The sequence below is a fragment of the Electrona antarctica genome (genome assembly GCF_951216825.1).
Source record: "Electrona antarctica genome assembly, chromosome: 10".
Taxonomy (NCBI): domain Eukaryota; kingdom Metazoa; phylum Chordata; class Actinopteri; order Myctophiformes; family Myctophidae; genus Electrona; species Electrona antarctica.
The window spans coordinates 3,788,059-3,806,096 of record NC_136791.1 but is presented as its reverse complement, the minus strand read 5'-3'; the positions used below and the strand labels follow the sequence as shown (position 1 = coordinate 3,806,096).

At 44.2% G+C, this 18,038-nt stretch overlaps 1 protein-coding gene across 1 annotated transcript in view; it reads left to right on the top strand.

Annotated features, from left to right (window-relative positions):
- Positions 1-8,769: 8,769 nt before the first annotated feature.
- The window catches only part of LOC306931502 (ADP-ribose glycohydrolase MACROD2-like), a gene marked incomplete at its 3' end in the record, with an annotated part of 342,789 nt that continues 333,520 nt past the window's right edge, over positions 8,770-18,038 (top strand). The window contains exons 1-2 of the mRNA XM_079512903.1: positions 8,770-8,967; positions 13,387-13,488. Coding sequence (XP_079369029.1) covers positions 8,931-8,967; positions 13,387-13,488 — 139 coding nt within the window. The 5' untranslated portion in view covers positions 8,770-8,930. The remainder of the gene's footprint in view (positions 8,968-13,386; positions 13,489-18,038) is intronic.

Sequence of the window (18,038 nt, the reverse complement as noted above, 5' to 3'; positions counted from 1 at the left end):
ATAAACATGTTTTTTTGTTTGTTAGTTTTTTGCAACAATTCTCTTCATTTTGTTGAGGAAATGCAGAGTGCCTGGTGGCACTATAATTGGCCAATGTGAAAAGGGTGCCATTTCTTCAAACGCCTTTAATGGCAATTGGATGATTTGAGGCATTTTGTTCCAAAAATGTGTTTTGCAAAAATCAACCTGTTGGTGGCGCTATAACAGGCCAATGTGAAAAGGGTTCCTCAGCCTAGTAAGAAAATGTGTGAAAGGTTTCACGTAAATTGCATGCTGCGTTCATGATTTGAGGCTTTTGTTCAAAACGGGGCAATCTTGCAAACTGTGAAAGCCAATTATAGCCAATTAGGATGGAATATGAAATATCGGACAGATCCGACTTGAGCACATGACCATAGAGATACTGTGTAACGATTTGTGAGATTTTTGGACAGAATCTGGAGGAGTAATATCAAAAAATGTGTTTTACAAAAGTCGGCCTCCTGGTGGCGCTAAAAAAGGCAGATGCGGAAAATGCAGGTCAAAGATTTGTCCTTGGCCTCTAGGGAGTGTGCATGCAACGTTTCACGCAGATCGGTGCAGTTTTAGGTAAAACATGTGAAAAGCTGCCTCATGGTGGCGCTATAACAGGCCGTTCTGGAAAATGTGGGGCAGAGGTTCATCGTTGGCATCCAGGGAGTGTGTGTGCAAAGTTTGGCATCGACCGGGTTAACGGTGCCGGAGATTAGCTGGTAACGGACGGACGGAAGGACACACACACGGACGGACGGACACACACACGGACGGAGTGCAAAACATACTCTCTCCCCATGCCTTCGGCCTGGTGGAGACAATGACTGCATGGTGATGAAAGTATGTATACTTTTTGTCAGTGAATTATCTCCCGACAATGACCACCTAGGCAGACATTATCCCACTTATTACATGGCTGCTTAATACATACATTAATAAATTGACCCAAAACACAAAACGAGTAATGCTTTCTTCTTACGGTAATTAAAGAACCATACAGAATTCCTCCAAAGAACCATACAGAATTCTTTACGGCACTGTGTGTGTGTGTGTGTGTGTGTGTGTGTGTGTGTGTGTGTGTGTGTGTGTGTGTGTGTGTGTGTGTGTGTGTGTGTGTGTGTGTGTGTGTGTGTGTGTGTGTGTGTGTGTGTGTGGTGTGTGGTGCGTGCGTGCCTGCGTGCGTGCGTGCGTGCGTGCGTGCGTGCGTGCGTGCGTGTGCACGCGTGTATATATTGTTGTGCATTGCAATCAATATATACAGTGGACACTGGACAGTGACACTGGACATATTCGACACACTGGCTATGCATTAGGTAGGATAGCAGAATTATTCCATTCTTTGTTGAATGCCCTGTTTTCAATTTAAGATTAAAACATTCTCTTGCGTAAAAACAAAAACTCATGCCTTGAACAGTCTCTCTATTTCACTGTTTCTCTCCGTATCAATAGAACAATGAACAATGAAAGGTCTTATGAATGTGTCACACTCCTTATCCTCCTGTGCAACACTCAAGGATGTGTAACAGTGTAAGTAGCCCTGGGAGCCACCGGTTCCAATCCTCCAGAGGCAAGGTCAGGAGCCTATCTCCTGTTTCCCTGGAGCCAATCCAACCCTTGCTGCTAAGTCCCACGCAGGGGTTGTGCATGGTTAGACATATACTAACAATCCGACAGGCATTAGTCGGACAACACCGTTGACATGTGTATCAGGTTAAAACTAACACGTGGCTCCCGACATGCGTGGCAGGTTAAAACTAACCTGTGGCAACTTAAAACTAACCTGTGGCTTCCTGTGAGGTTAGGTTTAGGGTTGGGTTGAGACATCGGCTACCATTTTGGCTGGGGATTGAACGCTGACCTCCCAATTTCAGGGTGGATACTCTAACCATGGCACAAAGCCACTGAGCTCTTTATATTTAAGGATGTGGATTATTGGCTGCTAAAATATTTTTTCACAGCTAGAAGGTCCTGGGTTCGATTCCCCGTGCGGGATCCTGTGGGCGCTGGCGGCGTGTCCTCTCCTCCGCGTCATCAGTGCCCATACCCGAGGCGGGGTGGGCAAAAGGGCCTTTCTGTGTGGAGTTTGCATGTTCTCCCCGTGTCCCCTAGGGTAGGTACCCTCACAAAAACATGCAGTAATCCTGGTCTCTAAACTGCCTTCCCCTGGCCAGCCGGGGCGCCTGATGGAGGGGAAAGGAACTGGTCTCTAAACTGCCTTCCCCTGGCCAGCCGGGGCGCCTGATGGAGGGGAAAGGAACTGGTTGCAATAACTCATGCATGAAGGAAGCATGAGTTCAAGTTCGTTGCTCTCCCCAGGTTGGCGGAGGGTGTGTAGAGACCAGGATCACATTAGATAATTGACACAGGGGTGAAAAATGGGTTACAAAATCGTGGGATAAAAATTATATAATAAGTTAACTGTAAAGATTATGCTAGACTCTAGCAGATATTAACGTCCTTCAATCGAACTGAAATTCCCATAATTGGTCCAGAACACGTCCATGCTCAAATGTGTTTGTCATCACATGGTTCTTTATTTAACAACACTGACAGGTATGTGTAAATGGTATTGCCCTAAACCTTGGTGTCTTATCTGATGCTATAGCCTAAACATTCAGACATTTTTCTTTTAATCATATATCGTCTATGCCTGGTGGAAACCTCATACAGGTATGTCCAAAACTGTTACTTTTCAGGGTTAGAATTCTGTAGCTGAGTAACAGTAGCAGAACTGATACGTTTGATACTTTTGTGTGACGCTGTAGTATGATCAAGTATGGCATCAAAAACACACAACAAAACACACAAAATAGGTGTTAAACCTATTTATTTTAGAGTCAGACTAGTGTTTGTTCAGTAGGCTAAAAAGAAAATGCATTTCAGTTTGGAATACCAAGTTTATCCAATCAGCAGAGAGAATTACCCCAACCCCAAATCTGAAGTGACAGCAGCAGCAGACAAAAGTGAAACTGCATTATTGGAACACAATCAAAACTGTTACTTTTCAGGGTTAGAATTCTGTAGCTGAGTAAACAGTAGCAGAACTGATACGTTTGATACTTTTGTGTGACGCTGTAGTAATGATAATAATGATCAAGTATGGCATCAAAAACACAAAAAAAGTTAGAATATGGAGACAGGAGGTTTCTGCCCGACAGCAACACTCTCAGGAAGGAATACAGTTTTGTAAAAGCTGGCCCAATTCGCTGCTGGAAATCAGCACAGAGTCAAGAGGTACTGAGGTGGAGTGCAACCAAAAGCGCTGTCTTCACCAAAGTTTACAAAATGGAAAGAGGGCATAATTATAAGCAGCAAAAGGTGGCATCTGAGTCAATCAGTGTGACATGTTACAGGTGTGGAATGTTGTAGCCGGGGAGCCACAGGCCCAAAAGCTCAAGGAATAGAGATTAACCTGTGATGTCATGACATATTTTTGTCTCCACCAGGCCGAAGGCATGGTGAGAGAGTATGTTTTGCACTCCGTCCGTGTGTGTGTCCGTCCGTCCGTGTGTGTGTCCGTCCGTGTGTCCTTCCGTCCGTCCGTTACCAGCTAATCTCCGGCACCGTTAACCCGGTCGATGCCAAACTTTGCACACACACTCCCTAGATGCCAACGATGAACCTCTGCCCCGCATTTTCCAGAACGGCCTGTTATAGCGCCACCATGAGGCAGCTTTTCACATTTGTTACCTAAAACTGCACCGATCTGCGTGAAACGTTGCATGCACACTCCCTAGAGGCCAAGGACAAACCTTTGACCTGCATTTTCCGCATCTGCCTTTTATAGCGCCACCAGGAGGCCGACTTTTGGAAAACACATTTTTGGATATTACTCCTCCAGATTCTGTCCAAAAATCTCACAAATCGTTACACAGTATCTCTATGGTCATGTGCTCAAGTCGGATCTGTCCGATATTTCATATTCCACCCTAATTGGCTATAATTGCCTTTCACAGTTTGCAAGATTGCCCCGTTTTGAACAAAAGCCTCAAATCATGAACACAGCATGCAATTTACGTGAAATCTTTCACACATTTTCTTACTAGGCTGAGGAATATATCACACCCTTTTCACATTGGCCTGTTATAGCGCCACCAACAGGTTGATTTTTGCAAAACAGGTTGATTGGAACAAAATGCCTCAAATCATCCAATTGCCATACAAGGCAAACATGTTTATATTATTTATGTGTGTTTTTGAGTGGTGCAACTACTCCAAGGAACAGCAATGTCCGTGTTAACCTATGTGACTATGTGTGACTATGAGTACCAGTAGGGGCAAAAGTGGCGCTGTTGTGCCAGAAACAGAGAGAGAGAGAGATAGTGCTACACTGTTCCCTGCTAATGAGAGACAGGGAGGGGGGGGGGGGGGGGGGGTGAATTGCACCACTCAGTTCACACGGGTGTGATTTTTCTATTCACTTGGTTATTAAGGTCCACCGAATGAGAGGTCTGCTCTGCCGGAAACATCACGAAAAAAAACAAATCCAAATCATGACTGCTTTTCTTTGTTTGCACATTTTCTGTGCATATGCTGTGCAAATATAAATAATGCAATCAATACTGGTTACACAATACACGCACGCACGCACGCACGCACGCACGCACTCACACACACTCACACACACACACACACACACACACACACACACACACACACACACACACACACACAGGTAGTTATAGTGCTCAGTGTGAATTGCCCTTCAGGCTGCTCGACAGTGCCACTTTAGGTTGCCCACTTTATTGCTGCATTCCTTGGCCCTATTTTTCTTTGCGTACAAAGTGACTGGTTTCAGTGCTATTTGGCATGATCCTCTACCATTAATACTGTAAAGTTTCATAAACATAATTAACTCTTATTGTTTCGTTGAAAAGAAGGAGGCTTCAGGATGCGGGGTATACTCAGCAAGTCTCTTTATTCACTTTAGTTAAACAAAGTTAAACAGCTTACTCGCAAGATGACGGTTTCTCGTGCAATGTGTCTGCACTGACCTTATGTGTGTGCGTGCGTGTGTGTGTGTGTGTGTGTGTGTGTGTGTGTGTGTGTGTGTGTGTGTGTGTGTGTGTGTGTGTGTGTGTGTGTGTGTGTGTGTGTGTGTGTGTGTGTGTTTGTGTGTGTGTGTGTGTGTGTGTGTGTGTGCTGGCGCATACTAGACAAAGAACTTATGTCTCTTCTTTGGTCATGTGTGTGTATTCAAACATACGTGCATGTGCGTGCACGTACTTGGGAATCTGGTGCAAGTGTGCGTTATCTTAATTAAATGAATTATACATGAATAAGGCCAGACCACTTCTGACCGGCGCTGACCAGTATGTCTGACAGGACAACGGTAGTAAAATCAATGTATATAGGCTACATGGTAGAATAGACCATTTCAGAGTGTGATACATTCTCATTGGGATATTGGTGCATACAATATAAAACATCAGATATATAAATACATTCAAGATATACCCTGAGATATACATTCCTATACTCTGCATGTATGTATTAGGGGCAGATTGTGTGATTTTTTCTTTAATTCAAAATGGTGGGAGATCTAATGGTCACATGCACAGGTGCATACACATGCGCATGTGTATTGAAGTTTTATTGCTGGCGATCAAACGGTTCATGTTATGTAACCCATTTTTCACCCCTGTGTCAATTATCTAATGTGATCCTGGGCTCTACACACCCTCCGCCAACCTAGTCCCCATATATGGGGGACATGGGGAGAGCAACGGACTTGAACTTATATAGCGCCTTTATCCAAGGCGCTTTACAGAGATTGTGCATTACATTCACCCATTCACACACACATTCATACACACACATCGGGAGCAATTAGGGGTTCAGTGACTTGCTCAAGGACACTTCGTCAGTAACTCTGGGGGAGCCCGGGTTTGAACTGGCAACCTTGCGGTTACCATCCAGGCACAAGTTGCTCCTTTTACACCTGACAGGGGGGAGTTTCCCTGGTTGGACGTAGCACGTTGAAGGAACACGCTTATTTTCGCAGATAAGTAAGCCTGGGACTGAGGCTAAGGAACACGTGGTTGGAACTGGTTGGCCAGGGGGGCGCAGTTTAGAGACCAGGATTACTGCATGTTTTTTGTGAGGGTACCTACCCTAGGGGACACGGGGAGAACATGCAAACTCCACACAGAAAGGCCCTTTGGCCAACCCCGCATTTTCAATTGAGTGTTATAGCGCCACCCTTTGGCCATTGGTTGTTGGGATCGCGTCTTCACGGTCAAGTTTCGTGAAAACTGACTGTACAGTTAAGCCAGAACTGAAATATTTGCCGGAAGAAGTAGAAGAGGAAGGATTAGATGAAAAACAAAACCATACAAATAGCCTCAAATATTTGTATTTATAGTGTAAAAAAAATCACACCCGTGTGAAGTGAGGGGCGCTCTTATCATTATACATCATCATACATCATCTCATGAACAACCGACTGTGATTGATTAGCCGATTTGCTCGTCTACATGTGACGGCCTATTTGACGGACATATGACCTACCGGTAATTTCTCCTTTCATTGTCAATGGCAAATGTGAGACGTGTGGGGACAAAATATGTATATAGGAGGGGCAAAAATCACACCCATGTGAAGTGAGGGGCACTCTTATCATCACACGTCATCATCTCATTCTGGCTTTTAATGGCCGCCACAATGCTTTTCCAATGGTAGTCACATGGTTTGACCAAACATTTGTGTTTGATGGTGTTCTGTTTGATGGTTGTTCTGCCCCTCCCCCCATCAAACAAAAATGTTTGGTCAAACCATGTGACTTCCATTGGAAAGCATTGTGGCGACCATTAAAGAAGGAAGAAAAAAAAAACGAACAAACATTTGTTTGATGGTGTTTGATACCTGTGTATAATGAGGCCTCAAAGCTGGACATAGGTAGGGCTAGCGCCCCTCAAGAAGTACAATATTTTTCACTAAGGTGTAGTGGAGTAGAAATAATAAAACAAGTCTGTCAATCCATATACCCATGTAGTTGTCTCTGGCAGGTGTTAAACCTATTTATTTTAGAGTCAGACTATAGTGTTTGTTCAGTGAAGGGGAGACCTGTTTCTCCAGCTCTTTAGTAGGCTAAAAAGAAAATGCATTTCAGTTTGGGATACCAAGTTTATCCAATCAGCAGAGAGAATTACCCCAACCCCAAATCTGAAGTGACAGCAGCAGCAACAGACAAAATTGAAACTGCATTATTGGAACACAATCAAATGGAAGCCGATAAATGGGTACAGATTAGATGAAATCGGTGACCCACCTGAAAATGTCTCTTCGGTAGCACTTCACTTGTGGTGGCAAATTCATACACACTAATTAAAGCTGTATTAATGTCAGACTGTGATATCTGGCTGGTGAGTTAACCAACAGCTCCATCTGCTGGTCATATTGCTCTATGCTCTTCTAGCTGGTAAACCGTGGAATGTCCACACACCCATAGAATCTAGATATTATAGGTCTTGACTGTGACAAATGAATTAACGGGGGAGGGGGGGAGGGGCTCGTCTGTGTTCTCTCCAGCTCTTTAATAAACAGAAAATATTTGTTTATGGTAGGTGACAAAAGTAGCCCTTTATCAGCTTTTTATTTATCTATTTTAAAGTGTTCCAGTTCCAGTTTTGTCTGCTCATTTATTTAATTGTGTCATCACTTACAATTCCACTTGTTTAATCCAGTGGTTCCCAAACGTTATCATGCCAAGGACCCCCAAATTGACACTAATTAGCCCACGGACCCCAGATTTTTACAGCTCTATCAGAGATTCTCAACCCGTTTAATTTCAAGGACTCCCAGTTTGACATGAATTAGGCGGCTACGGCCCCCATTTCTATCTCGGGACCCCAATTTATATTGTGGTCACTGGTTCCATTTGTACACTCTCTCAGAGTCAGAGTCACAGACCCATAAGGGTCCATTTGGTTCCAAACTATCATTTAGCTGCGGAGAGTGGGGAGCTGGAACTCCCTCAACTCAATGACCCCTGGGGGTCCCCGGACCCCACTTTGGGAACCACTGGTTTAATCTGTATCCCTGACTGCTTTCTCTATCCTGATTGGATCAAATTGGTATCCCGACCTGAAAATGCATTTTCTGTTTAATAAAAAGCTGAAGCTTATGGAGACTCCTGTTACAACACTCGAGTCTACAGCAATGAGTACTATGACAAGAGCTTTTTAACACTTATTTAAACCAAAGAAAAATAACTAGCCTAGGCTATAATGTAACATTACATATATAATATAATTATAATATATAATAACAATACTGTTATGAAAAGTTGAAAATGTCTCTAATAATAAAGCTACTATTCTAATAGTAGCTTATTATTATATTGGCTCAAGAGATCATATAACATCCTCATGTCTGTTATAATATTCCATAAGCGAGCATGCATCACGGGGGCCCGGCGTTGCTACCCTACCGCCTTCGGTGTCGCGTGCCAAAAAACAGACGATCTACAAGCTCACAAGGCGTCGCATCGCGACCCCGCCGTGAGCTTGCAGATCTGCCGCTTTCGGGGCGCGCGGCACCCGGCGCGCGACGGGGGCACTTCAAAGCAAAAAGGGAAAACCAACCAACCTACACGCTCCTCGTAGGCGGGACGTTCTAAACTGACTGACGCACGGTGCGGACCAATCGCGAGCCCACTTCCGCGTCGTCCGCGGCCAATCGCGTGGCTCAGAGCCGTACACATAATTTTACGGCTGCAGTCAAGGTAGGTTGAACGAGCGGAGGTTCATACATACAGAAATCTGACAGCTTTCACAGGTGAGACATCGTGCAGAAGAGAAGAGAGCCCGTGTTATTATACACTTTCTATTTCAGTTTCCTAGGAGCCACATTCCGCTGTGAGCCTGGGGTTGCCACAGTCCAAAAACATCCATTCGAAGTCCACTCATTCCGGCAGCATGAGCAAAAAGAAAAAGGACTGGAAGACTGAGAAAGGTAAGAAGGCTTGTTTTGGGGGGTATGGTGGTGGTGGCGGGGGGATGTATACTGTGTGGACGCTTTGCTATCACCATGTCCATGACAGCATGAATCACCCACTGTGCCCCCCCCCCCCCATTTGTTATGGTTAGTGGTGTGGCAACAATGCGGTTGAACCCATATGATGATTTATAATACAGATGTTATTGTGTCATCATGGTGATGCTGCTGTGCATCTGTTTATAGGTAAAACCTCCTTGTTCCACGTTTTTTTGACATTCGCACTTTCACAGTAACACTGTCAGTCAGTGCACTCCTATCCTACCACCGGATAGAAACACTAGTATCATCCTACCTATATTATTTGTGCACAATCATGTTAGAGACAGTGCAACCAATTCACTAGCATATTGTGCACAGTTGGGATATACTGTCTGTCATGATATTGGTATGGTTCCCATAATAAACAAGCAGTATACTGTATACTCTCACCACTGTAATACATGAAGCTGTAATGATGGGGGAAGTAAATAACAGTAGGACACTGTCAGGCCAGTAGAACCAACATTCTCCTCCATCTGTAGTCAAAAAAAGAATCAATCAAAGTCTTTACTTTATTTTGGTATTTATGTTATGCCCATTTCATCAAGGCAGTGGAGCAGTAGTGGGCTACTGGGTTTGTACACTGCTTGCTGTCTCTATCGGAAAAATCACACCCGTGTGAACTGAGTGGTTCAAGGTCTTATATAGCCTGATCAGCTGTGGTCTGACGTAATGTCAGTGACCATAGTAACCATGCTCATTATTTTGGTACAAACACATGTACACGGTAACAAAGCCAGTTGTTGGAGTGGTTTGCACCACTCAAAAAAAAGAAGAAAACCAATAAATGATATTTGTCAGGTTTTGGTGGTCAAATGCGGAAGTGCAACCGAGCGCTCAATGTTAAAGCCCAGCAGCTGCACAGGGTTTCCTCGTCATGAATCCACGGGTCCGCCTGCAGTCCTTCCTCTTACCACTAGGGCCCAGTGCTTCAACGTTGGAGCGCCTCACTGGCCCCTTGGTCTCAATTGGGGGTCTCTAAAGATTTCTGTTACCTGTTTCCTGGTCATGTGACCTAGAGTAACCAATACATGACAGCAGCGTGTGTGGCAGCCAATCAGGACTAGGTCACGACTAGGAGCCAAAGTCTTCAGTAAATTTGACTAATTCATATGTCAGGTTTCACCTGACAAAAAAAAGCATTAGTGTGAAACCTCAACCTGATCTAACTCGATGTGATTTTTACCACGTGGCTGGCTGTAGTGGCCAAGGCGTCTAGGATAGGCTTTGTCTGTATTTTAATTCATACTGTAGACTCTACAGTATGAATTAAAACATCTACAGTGTAGAGTATACTGTATGTCTGCATCCTCCAAAAGTTCAGCGCATGACCATGTACGGTAGCGCTTCTTTCACCTGACAAATATCATTTCTTGAAATTCTTGTTTTTCTTGGTCATGATTTGAAATCCTCTGGCGACAAAATCCTGAAGTTCCTGGTAAAGTGAAACTGAACAGAACTGGACTTCAGTGGAAATGAAACTGAAAATGAGCAAGATAGTGAAGTCATAGTTAACCCATTTTGACCTGAGATCAGATTCCAAAAATGTCTTCTACATCCTGACAGTTTTCTGAAAAAGCTATGTTTCTATGTCAGACGTTTTTCGATTTTTCAAAAATAGCAGACCTACAAGCTCGTAGCGCGCCACTCGGTGGTGCGCTATGAGCTCTGCCGACCTCACGTCGACCGCTCGGTGCCGCGGTATTCTTTATTTTGTTTTACTGAGAATAAGGTTAGAAATTAGTTTAGGGTTAGGCATAGTTTTACTGAGGTTAAGGTTAGGCAAAGGGTTAGGTTTAGGCATAGTTTTACTGAGGTTAAGGTTAGGAATAACTGGTTTAACCGGGTTTAATAAGCATACTTTTCTTAGGTTACTTTAGGAATACCAGGCCGCGCAGTTCCGCCCGCTGTACGCCCGGGGCGAGTTGGTAAAGGGGTATTCGTAGTTAAAGATCTATGCACTTAAATTAATAAAAAAAGAGGTGGGTGTGTGCGTGTGCGTGCGTGTGTGCGTGCGCGCACAAACTGCACACAAACAGTATTAACTGACACAAATTAACTAGAAAAGAAAAACTATAACTGCCGGTAACTCAAACTGTATTGTGTTTACAAAACTAACTAAATTGATTGACAATGATGATTACTATATTTACCCAGGGTATCTGGGCTAAGCTCAAGAACTTGTTTCCAGCCAGGCCCTGCTCATAGAACATTTCATCGTAGTGGTTCAATGCCTTGTTCAAGGACACTTCAGCGGTGGTAATTTTAACGTGTCGGACCGCTGATTCGAACTGGCGAACTTCCGGTATCAAGACCGCTCCGCAATCCGTTCGGCCACCGCTGCCACATCGAAATGCCTTAGTTTAGATTTGGTCAATTTATTCATATAAACTTAATCTGTAACTGAATATACATATTTTTAAAATGCTACACCTGACGTATTCATCAGGTGCAGGATTGAAATGGGCCCGAAAAATAAAAACGAACTAAAAACTAGCAAACCTGCTTTAAAAACGAACAAAGTTTAAAACAAAAAAACAAAAAAATTAAACTAACAAACCATTCTAACCTTGCTCTGCAGTGCACCAGACAGAGGGCTGGTGACTGCAGACTAGAGTACCGCCAGTGCATCATTCTGAGCCCAAAAGAGCACTATTGTGTTTACAGGACCCAGACAATGGCTTTTATCCATCCATGTAGAATGAATGCAGGCTGGAACAGAGACTCCAGAATAGATGGGAGAGTTATTCCTGCACTGCAAAAATGCCAATGGAAGACTGAATTTAATGCAAGACTGAGCTGCAGTGAAACTTTGCCCAAGGATGACTTGAGGAAATGAATGCTTCTTTTCTTCTCCAAACATAGTCTTGTCTTTTTATATAGAAGAAGAAGCCTACGTCAGTAAACTCTTGAGTGTTAATTGAACTCTGAGCATGTCCAAATCTATTAGCCTGCATCCTGCATCCTAAGACTCGCTAAATTGAGAGAGGACGCAATCATGTCACCCTCCAGGCAGGGGTCCTGGGATGCAATACTGTACTCAGTACTGTACTGGGCGACTGTGGCTCAAGAGGTAGAGCAGGTCGTCCAATGATCCATGGGTCGGTGGTTCGAATCCCGGCTCCTCCTGGCTACATATCGAAGTGTCCTTGGGCAAGACACTGAACCCCAAATTGCTCCCGATGTGCTGGCTGGTACCTTGCATGGCTTCCGCCGCAATCGGTGTGTGAATGTGTGTGTGAATGGGTGAATGTAATGCACAATCTATGTAAAGCGCCTTGAATAAAGGCGCTATATAAATGCACCATTTACCATTTTACTCTAACGTCGTTGAAGTAGGACTCCTAAAAGGTCCCTGGGACCCATTACATTGAAAACCTATTTACATCACTGACTATCCGTTGTATGCATTGGTGTGTCAAATCTTCAACTCGACATTGAGATCAAAGCAGTATAATTAACTAAAGCACAGAAAAGCAAATGCCCACAGAATCTTAATTAGAGATATCTTAAATTAGAGATCAACAATCAAAGTCTATGCTCAGCTGTAACATTGAGTGGGTTTAACAGTTGTTGCATAGAGAAAATTGAATCCACAAAAAAATATACTGTAGGTTGATGATTTTAATAATATCTGGTCTGTAGTGACTGACTAAATAGCTGTTGGTGCACTTTGGCTGGCTGCGTTAGTGTTGTTTTTGGCAGCAAACTTTTAATTTAGTTTTAGTCACATTTTAGTCACCTGGAATGTCTTAGTGTTAGTCTAGTTTTAGTCGACTAAATATCATAGGATTTTAGTCGACTAAATCTACAGTTGATTTTGTCGGCTAAAATGTGTTTTGGCGGGCCTTGATACCGTCGTAATGACTATTTTTACACTTGCTAAAAATAGCCGATCTACAAGCTCACAACGCATCGCAGTGCGACACGTTGTGAGCTTGTAGATCGGCTATTTTCAGCATGCAACCAAGTGTAAAATGACTTATACTGGATAGTCAATGTCAGTATATTTAGTCTTATAGTTTTAGTCGTCATAGCTTAGTTTTCATTTAGTTTTCGTCAGTGGAAAAAGGTAGTCGACGAACATTTTTCGTCTTAGTTTTAGGCGACGAAAACAACACTGGGCATCAGGGCAAGATTCTAGAGTTATGAAGATGGAAGAACTATAGTGCAATACCACAGATCAGGGAGCAGAGATAATTGCAGAGCCAGCGGAGAAGTGGGAGTAGAAGAGAGGAGGATCTATCTGTTGCATGGTCGCCCATTTAAAATGTAAAAGCCCAGGTCAGAAACCACCAAGCACGCTCTTATATTCATCACCACTGTGTTCCACAGAGAGACTGCTCCGTCTAGACCGGGAGGAGAGACGCAAGGAGTATCGTCGCCATGACTTCACATCCCTGGACAAGATTCCCTCCTGGAGACAGGGAAGTAAAGGTACTGAGAGAGAGGGGTAGCTCAGTTGTAGTGGTGGAAAACAAAACAACTAAGTACGTTTTACTTAAAGCATTTAGGCCTGACGTCGGGAAAAAAAGCACCACTTCTATAGAAGTGGTGCTCAATATTTCATGTCAAGGACCCCAAAAATGTAATGTAATTGGCCGCTGACCCCCCATCTGAAAATATGTTGTTCCAGGAACCCCTCAGAAGCAAAGATTTGAGTTAAAATCGTGCGCTCTGAAAGAATATATATATATATATATATATATATATTGAAAGATTTGTGCCGCATTTTCACGATTTTTCAAAAATAGCAGACCTACAAGCTCATAGCGCGGCACTTGGTGCCGCGCTATGAGCTTGTAGATCTGCTATTTTTCAATAGCTAAAATATAACAATGCTTAAAACACCAAAAGGGGTACAAAGTACAATTTTGAGGTATTTGTACTTTACTTTACGCCTCCTATTCCCCCGTCACAGAGACTGGAGTAAAAACAAGGAAGTGTGGCTCGCTCTGGTGGGCGCACACCGTAGCTACTTTTGTGAATTTAATAGTTTTATGAGGTTAATATATACTGTATATATATATATGCTATATGTTTGTAACCGTTTTAGAAAAGCAATAAGCCACGCGAGGTCCCAGCTTACCGTGTATTTGTCTGACTGCTACGCGTGGGGTCTCACTAGGCCTCTCAGCCATTATATAATCCCCGGTAACCTGAGACCTCTTGTGGCTTATTGCTTTATTACCCATTTCGGCCCTACAGTATATACATTTTGGCCATTTCGGCGATCTGCACGTCGGCGATCTACAAGCTCACAGTGCGTTGCGATGCCATGCATTGTGAGCTTGTAGATCTGCTATTTTCAAAAGAGTTTTATACATTTTGAAAACTTGAAATGGGACATTCTGCACAATGCTTTTGGTACTTTAAGTACCATCACTCCCGATCTTCCGCCGTAGTCTGAAGACCCACCTTTTCAGACTCCATCATGGCCCATAGCACTTATCCTACCCCCTTAGATAGCACTTTTTAGACTTAGATAGCATTTGAAACAGACTTATAGCATGTCATGTAGACAGCACAATAATTGCATTGTATATAGTCATAGCACATCATAGTAGCCTACATATGTATAGCATAGTATAGTATATATGTATAGTTAATATGTATAGTGTCATTATATAGATATGTTCTAGTTACGTTCTTAGCTTACGCATGTTTCTTGATAAATGCATTTTATATATGTGATGTATTCCCATACTTTTGTTCCTGCCTAATGTAAGTCGCTCTGGATTAAGAGCGTCTGCTAAATGCCTAAATTGTAAATTGTAAATTGTAAATTGTAAGTACATTTTGATATCAATACTTTTGTACTTTTACTCAAGTGCATTTTGAATTCGGGACTTTTTCTGTTAAGTATTTCTGCATTGCTGTATTGATACTTTTACTTAAGTAAAACATTGCTCAGTTGCCGTACCTGTTGTGCATTCAGTACATTTTGAGAAAACATTTTGATAAACAGACTCCAACATTTGTGCTTTTAAACGTACAATAACAATATCTGATAATATTGTACTGTTATATTAGCTATTACCGAATAACGGCTACAGTATGCTGATGTATACAGTAACGGCAGAACCTGTGAGAGTGTTATTGCTGTTCTACTGTAAACTATTCCTCAAGTATTGAATGGGACACCTTTTCAGATTTTGTTATTTGTTTAGCTCTGCAAAAACATTCCTAAGTGACCTATGAACAAAAATGCTGCCAACCTACATGTTAATCCATTCTGGGCGGGAGACCCCTTTTGGTGTTGGCATTATGTTATGCTTTAGCTATTGCAAAATAGCAGATCTACAAGCTCATAGCGCGCCACCGAGTGGCGCGCTACGAGCTTGTAGGTCTGCTATTTTTGAAAAATCGAAGAACCACTGACATAGAAACATAGCTTTTTCAGAAAACTGTCAGGATGTAGAAGACATTTTTAGAATCTGATCTCAGGTCAGAATGGGTTCAGTGACCTATGAACAAAAATGCTGCCAACCTACATGTTAACTGTCAGCCGTAACTGAGTAAATGATTGAGTTACAGTAGGTAGTAGTAACGTCCGGGCACAGTGAAACGTTGTAATGCTTGTACTGCATATCTATTATCGTCACTCACGGAATGAGTGCCGATAATAAAACTGGAATGAAACCTTTATGAGAAAATCCACTTCTCATATATTTATTCAGTGTAATACTGAAAGAGCTGCGAAAGGTAATATATGTGACGCCACAACATCACCCTACTGTAGGTTTAGATTTGACAACTATACACGCATACAGTATGCAGAATGGGAATTTAACACTTAAATATACTTACAATTTGACCTTTTTGTTTGAAGTATTAACCGTGATTTCATTTCTGAGTTCAAGAGATCTAGTATGGCAAAACTATTTTACGTACTCTACGCATTTCTCCGCAATATGTGGAAATGTCTGCAATCATGTCCGATGCGGGGTCCATACATTTGTTAGACATACTAACAGTCCAACAGGCATTATTTCTACATCACCGTCACTCCCGACATGTGCGGCCGGTTAAAACTAACCCATGGCTCCCGACATGCGCGGCAGGTTAAAACTAACCCATGGCTCCCGACATGCGCGGCAGGTTAAAACTAACCCATGGCTCCCGACATGCGTGGCAGGTTAAAACTAACCCTTGGCTCCCGCCATGCGTGGCAGGTTAAAACTAACCCGTGGCTCCCGACATGCGCGGCAGGTTAAAACTAACCCGTGGCTCCCGACATGCGCGGCAGGTTAAAACTAACCCATGGCTCCCGACATGCGCGGCAGGTTAAAACTAACCCATGGCTCCTGACATGCGCGGCAGGTTAAAACTAACCCATGGCTCCCGACATGCGCGGCAGGTTAAAACTAACCCATGGCTCCTGACATGCGTGGCAGGTTAAAACTAACCCGTGGCTCCCGACATGCGCGGCATGTTAAAACTAACCCGTGGCTCCCGACATGCGCGGCAGGTTAAAACTAACCCATGGCTCCCGATATGCGTGGCAGGTTAAAACTAACCCTTGGCTCCCGACATGCGTGGCAGGTTAAAACTAACCCATGGCTCCCGATATGCGTGGCAGGTTAAAACTAACCCTTGGCTCCCGACATGCGCGGCCGGTTAAAACTAACCCTTGGCTCCCGACATGCGCGGCCGGTTAAAACTAACCCATGGCTTCCGACATGTGCGGCAGGTTAAAACTAACCCATGGCTCCCGACATGCGCGGCCGGTTAAAACTAACCCATGGCTTCCGACATGTGCGGCAGGTTAAAACTAACCCTTGGCTCCCGACATGCGCGGCCGGTTAAAACTAACCCATGGCTTCCGACATGTGCGGCAGGTTAAAACTAACCCTTGGCTCCCGACATGCGCGGCCGGTTAAAACTAACCCATGGCTTCTGACATGTACGGCAGGTTAAAACGGCTCCCGACATGCGCGGCCGGTTAAAACTAACCCATGGCTTCTGACATGTGCGGCAGGTTAAAACTAACCCTTGGCTCCCGACATGCGCGGCCGGTTAAAACTAACCCTTGGCTCCCGACATGTGCGGCCGGTTAAAACTAACCCATGGCTTCCGACATGTGCGGTCGGTTAAAACTAACCCATGGCTCCCGACATGCGCGGCCGGTTAAAACTAACCCATGGCTTCCGACATGTGCGGCAGGTTAAAACTAACCCTTGGCTCCCGACATGCGCGGCCGGTTAAAACTAACCCATGGCTTCCGACATGTGCGGCCGGTTAAAACTAACCCATGGCTTCCGACATGTGCGGCATGTTAAAACTAACCCATGGATCCCGACATGCGCGGCAGGTTAAAACTAACCCATGGCTCCCGACATGCGCGGCAGGTTAAAACTAACCCATGGCTCCCGATATGCGCGGCAGGTTAAAACTAACCCATGGCTCCCGACATGCGCGGCAGGTTAAAACTAACCCATGGCTCCCGATATGCGCGACAGGTTAAAACTAACCCATGGCTTCCGACATGTGCGGCAGGTTAAAACTAACCCTTGGCTCCCGACATGCGCGGCCGGTTAAAACTAACCCATGGCTTCCGACATGTACGGCAGGTTAAAACTAACCCATGGCTCCCGACATGTGCGGCAGGTTAAAACTAACCCTTGGCTCCCGACATGCGCGGCCGGTTAAAACTAACCCATGGCTTCCGACATGTGCGGCAGGTTAAAACTAACCCTTGGCTCCCGACATGCGCGGCCGGTTAAAACTAACCCTTGGCTCCCGACATGTGCGGCCGGTTAAAACTAACCCATGGCTTCCGACATGTGCGGTCAGTTAAAACTAACCCATGGCTCCCGACATGCGCGGCCGGTTAAAACTAGCCCATGGCTTCCGACATGTGCGGCAGGTTAAAACTAACCCTTGGCTCCCGACATGCGCGGCCGGTTAAAACTAACCCATGGCTTCCGACATGTGCGGCCGGTTAAAACTAACCCATGGCTTCCGACATGTGCGGCATGTTAAAA